Source organism: Python bivittatus, unplaced genomic scaffold (genome assembly GCF_059951505.1).
Source record: "Python bivittatus isolate LINGU-HERP-01145 unplaced genomic scaffold, Pbiv_v1 ctg000100_np1212, whole genome shotgun sequence".
Classification (NCBI taxonomy): domain Eukaryota; kingdom Metazoa; phylum Chordata; class Lepidosauria; order Squamata; family Pythonidae; genus Python; species Python bivittatus.
Window position 1 is genome coordinate 6,532,975 of NW_028277038.1, and position 15,200 is coordinate 6,548,174.

At 45.0% G+C, this 15,200-nt stretch overlaps 2 protein-coding genes across 2 annotated transcripts; both read left to right on the top strand.

Annotated features, from left to right (window-relative positions):
- The first annotated feature begins 719 nt into the window (after positions 1-719).
- Positions 720-10,749, top strand: UFD1 (ubiquitin recognition factor in ER associated degradation 1). The gene is made up of 12 exons (XM_007422431.4): positions 720-992; positions 2,139-2,271; positions 3,886-3,918; positions 4,676-4,797; positions 5,504-5,634; positions 6,508-6,580; positions 7,389-7,457; positions 7,876-7,941; positions 8,417-8,464; positions 8,715-8,803; positions 9,412-9,493; positions 10,282-10,749. The coding sequence occupies exons 1-12, from the start codon at positions 990-992 to the stop codon at positions 10,354-10,356; spliced, it is 924 nt and encodes a 307-aa protein (XP_007422493.1). The 5' UTR covers positions 720-989; the 3' UTR covers positions 10,357-10,749.
- Positions 10,750-12,339: 1,590 nt separating this feature from the next.
- CUNH22orf39 (chromosome unknown C22orf39 homolog) lies at positions 12,340-14,733 on the top strand. The gene is made up of 3 exons (XM_007422432.4): positions 12,340-12,461; positions 13,239-13,406; positions 14,499-14,733. Exons 1-3 carry the CDS (start codon positions 12,438-12,440, stop codon positions 14,622-14,624), a joined length of 318 nt encoding a protein of 105 aa, XP_007422494.1. The 5' UTR covers positions 12,340-12,437; the 3' UTR covers positions 14,625-14,733.
- Positions 14,734-15,200: the final 467 nt, after the last annotated feature.

Genomic DNA, 15,200 nt, shown 5'->3' on the forward strand with positions numbered 1-15,200 from the left:
ATTCTCCATGTGCGGGGTGAGGGGGCCGGAAATAGGTGCTTGAGATAATCACAGAGGAGGGATGAGAGGGTCCCGTCCCTTCCCAGGGCTTGAAATAATTAAATCCAAATAAACAGAAAGAAAGAACTGATTTTTTTGTTCCGTTTTGGGGGGAAGAGGGGGAAGGCTTCTGTTATTGTTTTTACATTTTTATACATTACATAGCGCTCACAGTTTTTTATATGCTATACAGTATAACGTATAAATATGCTCCTGTCGTTGCTTTCTTTCACTACTCAAGTATCCCCGTCCAATTTCTTATTCCTACCCGCAGCGCCTAAATATTACCGATAGTACTTGTTATAAAGGAATACTTCCCAACTCTTTGGCCAGGAGGGCCGACCACCATTTTGTTTCCTTTCAGAAGGAAAAAAAAACCGGAGAGTCAGGACTGTAAGGGCAAATTGGTGGCCGCCATGTTGGATGCGGGCATTCCCTGCCTTTAACGTTCCCCACAGTCTGTCTGAGTTGATGAACACCTAGACGCCTTGTGAGGAAAGACATCGTGCATGGCTAAGTCTATGCCTGTATCCCAGGGTATCTTAAAGATACCCGATTACTTTGACTACGAGGGAAAACAGGGATAGATTTTTAGAGGCTCGCTCTAGGCGCGTGCGCACACTCGGAAGAAAAGATTGACGGGCCGGTGGTTCGAACTGCATTCTGGGAAGCGTAGTTTCTCCGCTCCTTTTCGGCTTCCTGCCTGCTCTGTCCCGCGGAAGCGTCCCGTACTGCGAGTGGGGGGCCTCATCCCCGCTTGCTCCCCAGGAGGGGCCGACTCGGGGGTCCCGCGCGGCAAGGCCTGGGCCTAGGCCGAAGAGCGACTCCCCGCCCGCCGCGGAAGGCTTCGTGACAGGGCGAAGAGCGGAGGAGCGGCTCGGCAGCGGCTGCCGGCTTTCGCGGGGACGCCGGGCCGGCTGTGAGGGGAGGCAGGAGGAGGCGTCGCCATCATGGTACAGGCCCTAAGGGAGACCCCCCACCACTTCTCGGCCTCGGGGTCCAGGGAGGGACTGAGGGAGAGGCAGAGGCTCGCGGGGAGGGAAAATGCAGACTCATCTGGCCGGAGGGGACCTCGGCTATCTGAAGCTTGCCCCCTCCGCGGGGTGGACTACCAATCCCATCCAGGCCGGGTGGGCTACAGACCCCCATGCAGGCAGAATGGACTACAAACCCCACCCAGGGATTGTGGACCACAAAACCCATGCAGGCGGGGTGGGCTACAGACCCCTGTGCAGGCAGAATGGACTACAAGCCCCATCCAGGGATTGTGGACTACAAAACCCATGCAGGCAGGGTGGGCTACCGGCCTCCATGCAGGCAGAATGGACTACAAACCCCACCCAGGGATTGTGAACTACAAAACCTCATCCAGGGGGGTGAACTACAAACCCTATCCTGGGGGTTGGGCTACAGATGCTCACTCAGGAAGGGCGGACTATAAATCCCATCCAGGTGGAGTGGGCTACAGATTCCATCCAGGGCGTGGGCTACAGACCCCATCTGGATGGGGTGGACTACAGTTCTCATCTAGGAGTGGTGGACTACAAAATCCACCCTCTCCTCCTGCCACATCACTTTCCTCTGCAAATAGTTGGGGGGTAGTTCCCATCCCGTCCTGTCCCCCACCAGAACTGGGGGGGGTTGAGGGGGCAGAGCCTTTCTCAGTGGGCTGCCTTCTGCATGTGGCGTTTAATGTATATATTTAATATCATAACATGAGGGTTGCCTTATTCGTAGTATTCTTGGGTTATTCAATGCCAGATGTTTAATATGTTGCTCTCCCACCGGGGTTTCCATGCTGGTTTTTTAGGGGCCTGTGTTGAGAAAGGAGCCGGAATCGGACTTTTAAAACAAGAGGTGGCCTCACAACCGGAAGTGGCAGTGATTGAGAACAGGGGATCAACTGATTTTAAAAGAGCTGGGGTGGACCGGAGGTTTGATCCATCCTTGCCCCGTAACCAAATTTGGGGCAGAGACAGGATGCGATTTCTATTAAGGTTCCAAAGGGGGGAATAAAATAGGTGTGATCCAGTTCTGTCCAATTTATTCTGATATTGCTCCTCTTACGCCTTCTGTTTTCCTCTTCTCCTTCCCCCCAGTTTTCTTTCAACATGTTTGACCATCCGATTCCCCGCGTCTTCCAGAACCGCTTCTCCACCCAGTACCGCTGTTTCTCTGTCTCTATGCTCGCTGGCCCTAATGACAGATCAGATGTGGAGAAGGGCGGAAAAAGTATGTGTTGTTTGGTTTGGTTTTAATTCCTCCCCTCTCTGAAAGGCTGAAGAGTTAGCATCCTGAAATACCAATGAAACTATTTGGGCCATAGGTAGCATCTGAAATAGTGTGAAGTTACAAGCCGGCACATTTCTGGCCCAAGTCTTCCTTTTTTCAATATGTGAGCATCTGCCCATCGCTTTGCAGGCTAAGCTGGAGTTATGCAGCTTATTCTTTCAGGATTCAAATGTTGAGCTCCGTGTTCTGGAGCCAAATACAAAAGGGCATTTTAGGATAAGTTGAAGGACTAAACCAGCGGTTCTTAAACTGGGGGTAATTAACCAAGTGGGTAATTTGGGCACATCCTGGGGGTTAATGGAGCCATTTGTAATGGCTTGTTTGTGAGTCAAGGATCCAGTTTGTGATGGCCATTGCTGAGGTCCTTGTTTAAAACAGCAAGGTCTGCTTTTGTCAGGGGGGGGGAGTAATGACATTATTCAAGTCTGGGGAAAGGAATAATTGGGTCAAACTGTTTAACAACCACTGGACTAAACTATCCACTTGGTTCAGGAGTGTGTTTTCAGTATAAAACCGAGCAGGTCGTCTTTCCACAAGAATCTGTCCTTGGTTCCCCACTTCCGCCCCCCCCCCCAGCTTTCTTCCTATCAACTGCTCAGTTTAGGGTGAAATGAGCTGATTTGACACTGTTGTGCATTGGAAAGCCTTGCTGTTTGGGTGCAAAAAACGCCAGCTACCAATCTTGAGGATAAGAACCTAAGAAGAGTCCTGCAGCTGGATCAGGCCCATCGGTTGTTTCATCCAGCACCCCAGATGTCAGTCGAAGCCCACAAGCAGGATAATGGTACAAGGGTTCCTTGTATGTTGAAGAAAATGAGGGGTGCTTTAGGATGGTACTATATTCTAAGCAAAGCACGCTCCCACATTAAGACTGAAAAAAAGCACTTTTATTATGGAAACTGCTTTCATAATAAACTTGGCTGCCAAATGTAATAAATACAGTGATGCATTATTTACAGAGCTCCTCTGCGTTTTCCTAAAAGCACTTTGGTTTACAAGCCTCTCAAAGGGATTTCTAACGATTTTTATATGCAACTGCTATTAAGAGACACAGTGCCTCCTGTCTTAAAAATAACCTAGAGACAGCACGGCTATTAGATATTAATAGCCACATCCTCCATTGCCTAATTCACTTTCAAAATTGACCAGATTGGTAGCCATCAGCTTGTACTAAATACAGCCTCCGAAGCTTGTAAATCTGTTTACAATCCAAGGTTTGCTAGGAATGTGATTTACCTCTTTAAACATGTTTGGATAACCAACCCGGCCTTTTGCTCTGGTTAAGAGGGTCACCATTTCTTCATGAGTGTTGGGCCTCCTGTCCTACCTGTTTGCCAACCAACTGGGTGTGTCCCTTGGCTGTTGTCCTGAGGGAACATCCTGTTTCCTTGTATGGGCTCCTTCTGGAGCAGCATTTCTCAACCTCAGCGACTTTAAGATGTGTGGACTTCAGCTCCCAGAATTCCCCAGCCAGCTATGAGATTGCATTCCTTTGCCATTTGGTATCTATTTTTCCTGACATTTTTTCCCTGATTGTTTTGTCTTTTCCTGCAGTAATTATGCCACCCTCTGCTTTGGATCAACTCAGTAAGTAGTAACTATTTATCGAGTATATTTAATGTGTTTTCGTACTTGATATTCCCTTGTTGCCCATCTATTTCTTTAAAGGACTGTTCTCCTAAAAGCACTGTGGTTTACAAGCCTTCAGCCAAAACGATTCGTGCAGCAGCTTTTACACAAAGATAAGTTTGGTCCACCAACCTGCAATCTCAAAGACATTAAAAAAAAAACGGAGCAGGAGGAAAGGGGAAAACATTTCTTAAAGTTTAAACGCATTAAAAACCACCAGCTGAAAACCATTCAGGGAGAGGCAGATGAGCTTAGCCCCACTAGGTAGACCAGATCAGGAAATCAACTCCACAGGAAGGCTAAAACGTCTTGATTGAGATTGGATACAATAACAGAATCTTGCAAGTCTGATTGTGGCGGACCTCCTCCTGTTATAATTCAGTGAATTAGGGAGGCATCTGACTGAGCTGCTTCCGAATGTTATCTGGACGTTCTGAACTTTAGAAATGCTTCATCCCCTTCTGCCTAGGTAATGGTTCCTGCAGATCTCCATGAAGGCCATCATCTTTACCCTCTACACCTGATCTTTTGGCCTGGCTGATTTCTTATGTCCATCTTCAATGGCCTGGTCAAATCTTAATGATGGCATTTTGGATCAATTAAACCTTGGCCTTGAAGTTCTTCAGAAGCAGTCCGAGGGATTTTCTGCAAGCTTCAAGAGTATCTCCTTTGATGTATTGTAACACACAGGTTTCTCTCCTCTGGTTCCCACTAGGCCGGCTTAATATTACCTACCCAATGTTGTTTAAACTGACTAATAAAAATTCAGACCGGATGACTCATTGCGGTGTGCTTGAATTTGTGGCTGATGAAGGCATTTGTTACCTTCCACACTGGGTAAGTTGACAGTTTTGTTCAATTAAATTAGAGATACAGTACTCAAACCCAATATGTGGCAAGATTCATTTGATCATAAACATTTCCATTTTTAAATAATCAACAGTGCATCTAACTCAGCCTTCCTCAATATATTTTAGTGATGTTTAGTGAAGTGATGGGAGTATCTGATACTCAACAGATTTCCTGCTCCTAAACCATTGGTTAGATTCATTAAAGTGGATTACTTAATATGAATGAGGTTGATTGATTTATACATGTATATACCACTTTCGATTTTAAAAATCCCAAAGCTGTTTACAGTCAAATGTATATTTCCTGAAGGTCCTTTTGTGGGTCTTTAACATTACACAGCAGTAGGACAGAGCAGATGAGGAAAGTGGTAGATAGTCAGTTTCAATAGCCTCCTGTCCTTCCTTGTCAATTTCACCTGTCTTTTTCCCCCCCAGATCTCAATTTTGAGACCTTTTTTAAGTAAAAAGATTTGATCTGGAGTGTCTGTGTAGGGGTGGGCATCCATGGGGAAAAGATAACCCTTCCTAGTGGGAAGAAGTAAGAAAGATTAATTTCTCCTCTCTGGCTGTTGCAATCCCATTTGTTAGCTGTTCTTCCCACTCCCATTGTTGCTGTTTGCAAACTTTATCAGAAAAATGTATTGAACTTCATGCCTTGCTTGAAATCAGTTTGGCCGTGTTTCTTTTCCAAGATGATGCAGAACCTTCTCCTGGAGGAAGGAGGCCTGGTGCAGGTGGAAAGTGTCAACCTTCAAGTAGCCACCTACTCCAAATTTCAGCCACAAAGTCCTGATTTTCTTGACATCACCAACCCTAAAGCAGTGTATCCTTTTTGGGTTGTCTTTCAAGAGGGAAAAGCTTGGTTGATTGGAGCTCAAGTGCTTTGCTTCTAAATGTGTATGTGGGGAAAGAAGTTCAGAATTATTCCATAACTGATATCTTCTAAATATCCTGAAGTTCATGGATAATTTACTCTGCTATAGCTTTCTGATTTTAGCGGGAGCATAGTGTCAGCCCTTTGAGGTAGACTGGACTAGGAAATCAAAGTCATGCAGTCTAATACTACTTTTATTATAAAATTATAGTAACAGGATCTTGCAAGTCTGAATGGGCTTCCCCCACCCCCCTTATCTTCATAAGAACTATGGTCTTGTCTGAGACGTTTTCTCAGGTTACAGTTCTGGCCTGGACTCAGGTTTCTTTTATCTGACCATCATCTCGGTAGCAGCTCTTCCTCTTGTTCCTCAAGGTCATTCCTTCTACCTATTACACATACTTGGAATGAAATGACCTCCATACACCATCCAAAAATAGATTTTAAAAATGTACATATGTGAAGGTCCTTGTTTTTAGAGCGGCCAAAGGTTTATAGTCACCAGCTTGAGTGGAAATAGCTAGAGACAGAGTGTTGGAATCAAATGGAGCTCAGATTTTCTGTCAAAGTTCACCTGACCCTCAACAGATAACCAATGATTACAATCTGTAGGAAATTAGATTGCTATTTTGAGAAATAAAAGTAAGAGATTGCTGCTCCATACATGTCCTGGCTGGATACTTTCCCACAAAGAGCGAAAGACTGAGGTCAGATTCAACAGGGTAGCATTTAAACCAGCTACCAGTCAAAATCCCAAGGGGTTGCCTAATGTTTATATCGCAATTAGAAGATATCTATATTTCCATTTAACGCTCTCCGAAGATTGGAAAACGCGCTCCGAAATTTTGCTTGCCTGACCACTGGAGACGTCATTGCCATCAACTACAATGAGAAGGTAAGGTGAGCTGTTTGCAGCAAGGGAGAGGCTGGACTCAGCTCCCATCCAGAACCTGCCTCTGTTGTGCCTACATTGACAGTGAATTCTGCAAGATTTTCAAGCGCATAATCAGCGTTGCAAGCAGCATTAACTCCCAGTCATGGAGAGTTGCATGCAACAGCATCTGTTATAAACCACAATGCCATCAGAATGACAACATGTGCCTGACGATATCGTCCACAAATGCAGCAAAGATGCATTTCTGTTGCAATGTCCAACATGAGGTTGAAAATTGTACCTGCTGTCATTTGTGGCCCTCCTGCCCAGATGCCCGTGGGTGGGGGTGAGAATCATCGCAGTTTAATCAAAGCTGGGATGGGGCAGTCCAAAAAGTTAAGGGAACTATAGCACAACTTGCTTCTAAAACTGCTTTTGAGACTCTTTTTATGTGTTTTTTTTCTATTCTGTCCAAACAGAATTATATACCAAGGCTGGGGAATCTATCTCTCAGCAGGATAAATCTCTGAAAATGCCAGAGAACAGGACCAAACTGGCAAAAAATAAATGAAATCGAGTTTGAAAATGAGTCCAATCTGGCTAGGGGCTGCAGGGAAAAAAAAATCGAGAAAAGAAATCCTCCAATTTATCCCTTTGGGAGCCTCAGCTGGAGAGCAGCTTGGCTTGCTGGCCAGTCTTCCATTCCAAGCCCCCTCCCTCTTCCTTCCCAGTCATGTGACCTGGAAGAAAGCTAGTTTTCGGGGTGGGAGAGACTTCCAAACATCTTGTTCTTCATACTTGCTTTTTTTCCCTTCTTTCTTTCTTTCAGATCTATGAACTTCGAGTTATGGAGACCAAACCTGACAAAGCCGTGTCCATCATTGAATGCGACATGAACGTAAGTCAGAGATGGCCAATCTCCATCTTGGCGACTCAGGTTTAGCCACTGGGAGGGTTGATGTGCCATGCAGTGCCGAGATGGAAGAAAGCTAACTTTGGCCTCGTAGGAATCCAGCCCTTCTCTACTTAAAATTAAAACTCTCTTGCAAAGCCTTCCAACAAGCAGTCTGTAAATCAGTGTTTTTCAATCTCAGGAACGTTAAGATGCGTGGACTTCAACTCCCAGAATTCTCCAGCCAGCTATGCTGGCTGGGGAATTCTGGGAGTTGAAGTCCACGCATCTTAACATTCCTGAGATTGAAAAACACTGTGTAAGTAGACTGGGTTTGTAAACAGTCTGTAATAAGGATGGCTTTATAGGTACCCTGATGATTGTGAACTGGCTGTAACTTTTGTGTTGCTTTGACTTAATTCAGGTAGACTTTGATGCACCTTTGGGTTACAAAGAACCAGAGAGACAAGCACCTCATGAGGAGTCTGCTGTAAGTTGCTTCTTGGCGTCATTGGCTCCTTCCTTCTTTCTCTCCCCCCCCCACAACCTCCCTCCCCTTCACTTGAAAGAAGTACTGATCCATTTTATATTCAAAATGTTCGAAGAATTGAACGCCATATGAAACATGGGACCAGTGCAGAATGCTTCTCTCCGTTGGATCAGCTGATCCAACCCCTTTCTCCACAGCACAGCCTAGCCACTTGGTACGTTTATGGGAAACTGGATTTTTCAAAAGATTCATTTGTGCCGCTGTGAATCTCAGGGTTATTCCAAACTTACGTAAACCTCTGGTTTAGTAGAGGTTATGTTCCTTTGGCTATATCCCCAACCGCACCCAGGTTGGAAATGGAGCTGGTGAGAAGCCTAAGAGAGCAAATTCTTCTTGAGGAATATTTCATCCTACCTATGCTACATACCGAAGCCATGATAAAATAGCTTTATTTATTTCTCCTCTTGCTGTCTAGGATGTTGAAGCAGACCACAGCGGTTATGTGAGTGACCTGGGATTCCGTGTAAGTCTCTTTATTGAGATAAGACTCGCCTACGTTAATAATTAAAGTTTAAAGTTGGCCTCTGTTTGATTGTAAACTTGTGAGCGCTTGTAAAGAAAAGCGAAGAGAGAATCTTTCATGATCCAGATTTTGGAGACTGGTTTCAGGGAAGGTTTGGATAAAATCAGATTTAAATCTATTCAGTTGAGTTTGGATGGCACCCTTGGCGGACACACGCGTAGATGATGATTTTTCTCTCTTATTCCCTTAGGCGTTTTCTGGATCTGGGAACAGGCTGGATGGAAAAAAGAAGGGAGTTGAGCCAAGCCCCTCTCCAATTAAACCAGGAGACATTCGACGGTTGGTTGGCCCCTGAAGTAGTTCTTTGTTGACTTCCACCATGGTTGGCTTAGAGGGTTGCCATTTTTGCCGGTTGGCTGGTTGGTTCGTTGCATGAAGCCATGGTTTGTTTAGGCCTGGTTTAATATGCAAGCCATACTTGGCTGGGTTGGCCCAATGCATTGGCCCACAAACCATGTCAATAACCATAGCGGCTGGCTTTGTAAACCCCTTAACCCAAAGCAGAACAAGCCATGTTGTGCCATATTGGCTGAGTTCACACATTATGCTGAGCTAGGCTGAAGGGAGGTGAGGTGGTTGGTCAAGCAGTGTGTTGTGAGAATCCAATAATTACCTTTGTTTATTAATTGGTTGATTTTGAAAACACACGTGCCTGCTAGCGTCCTCATGACTTATGGTGGCTTACAAAAGTCCTAGCTTTTTTTTTAAAAAAAACATTGCTTCTGAACAAGCCACAAGGAAGTGGTTTGAGCATCACATTAAGCAAATGCAGCCAGTTACGATATCCACAAGCTGTCCTGTAGCCTCTCGGTCACAAAATTGACATAATTAAACCTTTGCTTAATTTTGGCCTTCCAAACGGATACATGTTCTCTCTCCTCTTGCAGTGGCATTCCGAATTACGACTTCAAAATTGGCAAGATCACATTCATTAGAAATTCCCGGCCGCTCGTCAAGAAAATAGAAGAGGTGAGTGAAGCTGGATAGGAATTTTTTAGCTGGATCTCGGTAAGGCAGATCGTGAACTTGAATACGTGCAGCCCTTCAGTGAGGCCCAACCAGACAGAGGAGCTGTAGCTGATTATTCTGGTGTCTCATGGATCACATTCCAAACATCGGCAATATATCATTTTCCAAAGAAGGCAAAGAGATTAGAAAAAAGAAACAAATATTTCAAGAAACATGATGAGAGTTTTTTCTGTTTGCTTTTTTTTAAATCCAATGCGATGTCTGTCTGTCTTTCTTGTTTGCTTATTGGGTTTGTATGGCCCCCCCATCTTAAAAACTCTGAGCAGTTATAATCTACAGCTTAAAAAAACAATTCAGTGCCTTTTAAAATGTTTTTAAATAGTTCTTTATTCAAAGTTGTAACTACAATAATAAAAATAATGCAAACGAAAAAGAAAAATAGGGTAAAAGGTGCAGGGAAGCAAAAAAGAAAGGAAAAAATAGAAAGGAAAAAGGAAAAAAAAGGAAAACAACTTCCCACCCTCATCACAGCAAGTATAAACCATTTCGCTATCAATTTTCAAATGAAATCAACAGCAATCTTCCGATGCTACTGTTGTGTGAGGTAGCTTGCGAGCCAAACTCTGAAAATCCCCAGAAATGATTTGTGCAAGCTTTTCTTGTTGTTCTTTTTCCCGAATAAAACTGGATCCTCAATAAGCTTGAAAATCAGACTTCCTAACGGCGATTCCAGAAAATAATTCAACTAATCCAAACAATCTCTCCTAACCTTTGCTTCGTTCCCTCAGGATGATGCCAGCAGTCGTTTTATTGCGTTTTCTGGAGAAGGCCAGTCCCTTCGCAAGAAAGGAAGGAAACCCTAAATTCTGCGGTGAGAAGACAATAAAATAGCCATGGTGCATTTCTGGCAAGACTGTTTGTATTCCTGCTTTTCAGTGGAACGCATTCGTACTATCCACAGAAAATGAAGATCAGGTTCTGAAGACGCTTCATTCTCATTTTAAGAAAGCGAAGCGGCGTTAACAAAGAGTGTGTTGCTAACAAGCAGTGGCTTTGGGAGCGTTTGGCTCCAACGCTGGGCCCTGCCTTAGCCCTCCTTGGAAGCAGGGTGTTTCCACTGCCATGGGGGGACAGATGACTCGGAGGGCAAGCGATCGTAGCCCACTTCCCCAGCCACCCGTTCTCCTTTCTTGGAGAATAGAGCTGTATTTGTGTAACGGCTTTTTCCGCAGCAATAAAGCTGGTTTGCTACCACGTACGCAGTCTCATCCATGAGAACTGAAGCAACGTTCAGTTTAGGCCAGTCGGATTTGGCAGGGCGGGGGGGGGGTTGTCTTGGATACAAACGTTTTAAAGCTGGATCTGTATCCCTATTTTATGTCTACAAAGAGGGCCATCGCAGGACATTCGTAACTGAACCGATAAGACATTTGGGTAACTTTCTGTTCCCCAGAAATAGGTTTTATTTCGGATCAGTGACACGTGTAGGCAACAGGATAGTCTTCTGAAACACGTTGGGAATCTTTATTTGAAAGGGGCGGTGGAGCTAAACTGAAAAATGCCGATAGTGTGCAGCTGTCTTTATAATTTTTTCTCTACCCTAGAATGTGTAATGCAGTGTTTCTCAACCTCAGCAACGTTGAGATGCGTGGACATCAACTCCCAGAATTCCCCAGCCAGCCATGGGGAATTCTGGGGAATTCTGGGAGTTGAAGTCCACACGTGTTAAGTTGCATCTTAAAGTTGCCGAAGTTGAGAAACACTGGTGTAATGGTGTAGTACACTAGGTGGCAAGATAAGGAGTGCAATCGATCTAAAGTGTGCACATGTTGGGAAAGGAGAATGATTTTTCACACACACCTAGACGCAGCTGTTTGTTCAGGGAGATTTCTGTTCTACCGTACAAAAGTCTTAAAGGGATTAAAAAAACTTTCTCTAGCACTGAGGCTGATTTCAAACCCCATCCTTTGAAATGAGCCACTTTTTTTTCCTTCTAACACTCGGTCAGTTGTTCTCTTCCATGAACAACTCTAGAAAACGTGAATGTTTTCACACTGTTCAGCAGATGCAAGGACCTACAGATGTTTTAAAATTGCCGAAACAGGATTTTGTAGCAAACCTGTTTTTTTTTTTCAAAATAAATAAAGTCACCCTTAGGGATGCTATAAAAAAATCATGCGCGGAAGGAAGGAAATAGAGGACAAACGTAGCCCAGCTAAGTTAGAAGTTTGATAACCGAATTGTTTGCAGTCGAGATGTGCAATGAGAACTGCAAAAGGACAGACAGCGCTGATAATTGACTGCTGTTTTCCCCAATCTGCATCTTTTCTATGGGTTGGGGTTTCGAAACCCAGAATCCCCAGCCGTTGTGAAGTTCAGATGGGGAAAGGGGTCTTTCCAATGGCCAAACTGCATTCTTGTCAAATCGCTTTGCTTTAAAGAGGGGTGTGTGTGTGTGTGTGTGGATTGTGAATATCTCTAATGCGCTGACCCTAACCAATTAAAAACTGGCAATAAAGCTGCGTGTATGCTTAAATATGATTTCCAAAGTGAGCCTTCCCCCCGTGCAACTACAATTCCCAGAAGGCCCGACTAGCATGGCCATAGTACTCCCAAACCATCAGACTGGAGAACGTAAGCGTTCTTTTTTTTTTTAACCCCGCACATGGAGGACCTTTCCAGTTAGATCTGGGAGCCGGAAGCGGTGTATGCGCGCTACTGACTGTAGCCCTGAATTCCCCCACCATCCCATCGACGCCCATCCGGGGGACGCGTTGCAATTACGCCTGGGAACCGGAAGCGGTGGCAACGCGCCGCTGACTGTAGCCCTTGGGTCCCTCTAAAAGGTCCAATCGGCGCGGCGCCCCGCCCACGGTGGGCGGGGCGACCGGCCAGAAGCTCTGCCTCTGCCGGGTCGTTGCTCCATTGTGGCGGAGCCCGCGCGATGGCCGGTGAGGAGTTTTGGCGGGTGAGGATTATCCCATAATCATTGCCTAATCGTGGAAAACTAGGAATTGGGGGCGGGGGGCATCCCTGGGGCCGGTAGGAAGGAAAATCCTTTCTTGGGGCGTAGTTCGCGGGTTGTGCGAATGCGGGACACGGGAGTTTGCGTGTCGTGTGAAGGCAGCCTAGTGCTGAATTTGCCCGGGATTTAGCAGCCCGCCCACCCCTTACAGCGAACTCTCTACGATGCCCGTGGGAACTTGAAAGGTTGGAGCTGACTTTCTGAAAATAATATAATTATTGTAATGACGAATCATATTATCACGTATACTTACGATTTGTATTAATTTACATTTAAATGTTATAAATTGCATTAATTCTAAATTGCTACTATAATAATAAACGTTTTATAATTAATATATATATATTGCTATTATCATCATCCAATAATACGTATACTATGATCAATCCATTTGTGAATAATTCATCAAAATGCCGCCCGACTGGGTGGCTCACCGGTCAAAGAAATTAGAATAAAATGAAACAGGAGCGCTAACACCCTAGGGAAGCGTAAGGCTGGTGTGAGACCCACGAAAGGGTAAAAATCGAGGCAGAGAGCGAGAAAGTTCGGAGGCCAAACTGGATTTAGACGCGACCAGTTTGCGCACTGCAGGATTTGTTTTGCGGCTCCTGCGGATTTCTTCTGCCGGGGCAAACCTCAGAGGGGGAGTCTTTCGACCCCCTTGCAAACGATGCCAATGAGCGGGCGCCTGCTGCCGTGTTTTGTACATGTGTCCGACAGCCCCCCCGAGCATGTGCGGATTACTGGTCCGAATGGAAGCTGTGCCGGAGCATCCGGAACCTATACCATACGTACTACACTTACGGGGAGACGCCATCCTGCGCCCAGTGGAAGAAGGATTACAAGAATTGCAAAGAATGGGAGAGAACGAAAAGCGCCACGGCCAAGGTATGGGGTCCGGCAAGGATCTGGAGGGCAGAAGCGGGATCCGTTGCCTAATTCATTAAGAACAGAAAGAGCCGTTTTACCCTCACGAGTTGGCTGACTCGACGGATGTCCGAGGATGCCTCTTAACACGTCCCGTTCTGGAAGAGGCATTCCGGCCATCGGACCGATGGGAGAAAGTACTTCTTTTAAGAGCAAGCGGATCATCTGTGGTTTTATTCCATTGTGAGAAATAGATGCGATGGCATTTCACACACACCCCTTAAAAATTGCTGCTGTATATTAGAGTCCTAGGAATGAGCAGCTGTAACGCTAATAATATTTTATTTATTTGAATGTATTAGCTGCCTAATTCTAGTGGACTCTGTTCTTCTCCGTTTCCCATTTGATCAGAGAGTTAGTGGGATCTGGGCTGCAATGGGTGCAGATGTTGAGCTCTTGGCATCCCTCGCCACTAGCAATTCTGGCTAATGCAGCTGGGTTTCCCATCCAATTCTGCAACATCTGATGGGCTACAGACTCGCTGCCTGTTGACTGACGTAACTGAACGAGAAAGACAATCTGCGTCCCTTAAAAAGTTGCTGCGCTGGAAGAGTTTTCAAATTTTTCAGACCCCTTGTTCACTAAAGAGTAAAAACTCCTGGAATTTCTGCTCAGGAGGCAAAACTCTTGTGATAGAAAACGGGCTGGGTTTGAGTGAACTATTCATTTTTTTGCCCTCTGGTCTTTCCCAGAACCCCATCAAGTTCTTGTGGAACCTTACCCTTCCACAAGAAGGGCACAGCTTGAAATACATATTATTGCACCTTTGCAAAAAGGATGGGTTGTTTCCTATAAAGAGGTAGGCATGGCCAAAAGTTGATTTGATCAATCAAATCGTTTGCTGATTGCTCAACTTTCTGTGCAAATTTTGGTGTTGCCCATGGTCCTTTGCTCTGTGTAACAAATCCAGAGTATGTGTAACAGAAGGTAAAAATGGTGTCAAATTCCAGAATGTAAGCCGTTCTGGACATAGATTTCTCCTGTTTCACTCTGAAAAGCATTATGCGTGCTGAGTGTTGGGACATTGTTAACAACAGCTTCTGTCTGTTGCAGGATCTGTTGTGTGACAGTGAGCGAGCACGGGTTGCCAAGAAGCAGAAATATGCGCCAGTGTGGAAAATGAGAAAAAATCCTCCAGCTGATTGGAATTCACCCATTGGGGAAGAGAACTTCAAATGAGGAGGCCCTCCAATAGCCTAGGTGGGACTTCTGTCTGATGCTACTCAGGGACTCTTGAGGGATTATGGGGATTTTCCCATCATAAATCTGTGCTACCACCAGGCTGATACCTCTGTAACTGTGTCAGATTTATTTTTTATGTTAACAGCTGCTCTGAACCCTTTTCCTAAGCCAATGCAAAGTTTCAGAGGACATTTACAGAATATCCTTGTGAAGGACATATTTTGCTGTTTACAAGCTCTGTCTTTAGTTGAAAATTAGCTATGGAAATACTGCTGCTGAGTGACAAGGTGACAGCTGAGGAACTCTTTAATTCATATGCAACATTCAGGTCCGGTTTAAAACTTCCTTTACCAACCGCCGGGGCTGAGTTCCTATAAACCTGATAAGCCAAAAACCGCAATACACTATGACTTAATAGGATGTGTGAACTCAGTCCAAAGTAGGAAGCAGAATGTTTGGAGACCAGGGCTGGCAAACCTGTGATGTTCAACTGCACAGCCCAGATATATAAAAGTTGCTTTTCACCAGCACTCTTATCTGTGTCAGACAAAAGTACTTCAAAGGATTGGTAAG

What these genes read in the sequence shown, in the direction of transcription:
- CUNH22orf39 (XM_007422432.4), top strand. Translation starts at nt 12,438, where the DNA reads ATGGCCGGTGAGGAGTTTTGGCGG. An exon ending in CCGGTGAGGAGTTTTGGCGG is followed by an intron (nt 12,462 to 13,238) that starts GTGAGGATTATC and finishes TGTGTCCGACAG; the next exon opens with CCCCCCCGAGCATGTGCGGA. An exon ending in CGAAAAGCGCCACGGCCAAG is followed by an intron (nt 13,407 to 14,498) that starts GTATGGGGTCCG and finishes TGTCTGTTGCAG; the next exon opens with GATCTGTTGTGTGACAGTGA.
- UFD1 (XM_007422431.4), top strand. An exon ending in CCATCAACTACAATGAGAAG is followed by an intron (nt 6,581 to 7,388) that starts GTAAGGTGAGCT and finishes TCTTTCTTTCAG; the next exon opens with ATCTATGAACTTCGAGTTAT. An exon ending in CACCTCATGAGGAGTCTGCT is followed by an intron (nt 7,942 to 8,416) that starts GTAAGTTGCTTC and finishes CTTGCTGTCTAG; the next exon opens with GATGTTGAAGCAGACCACAG.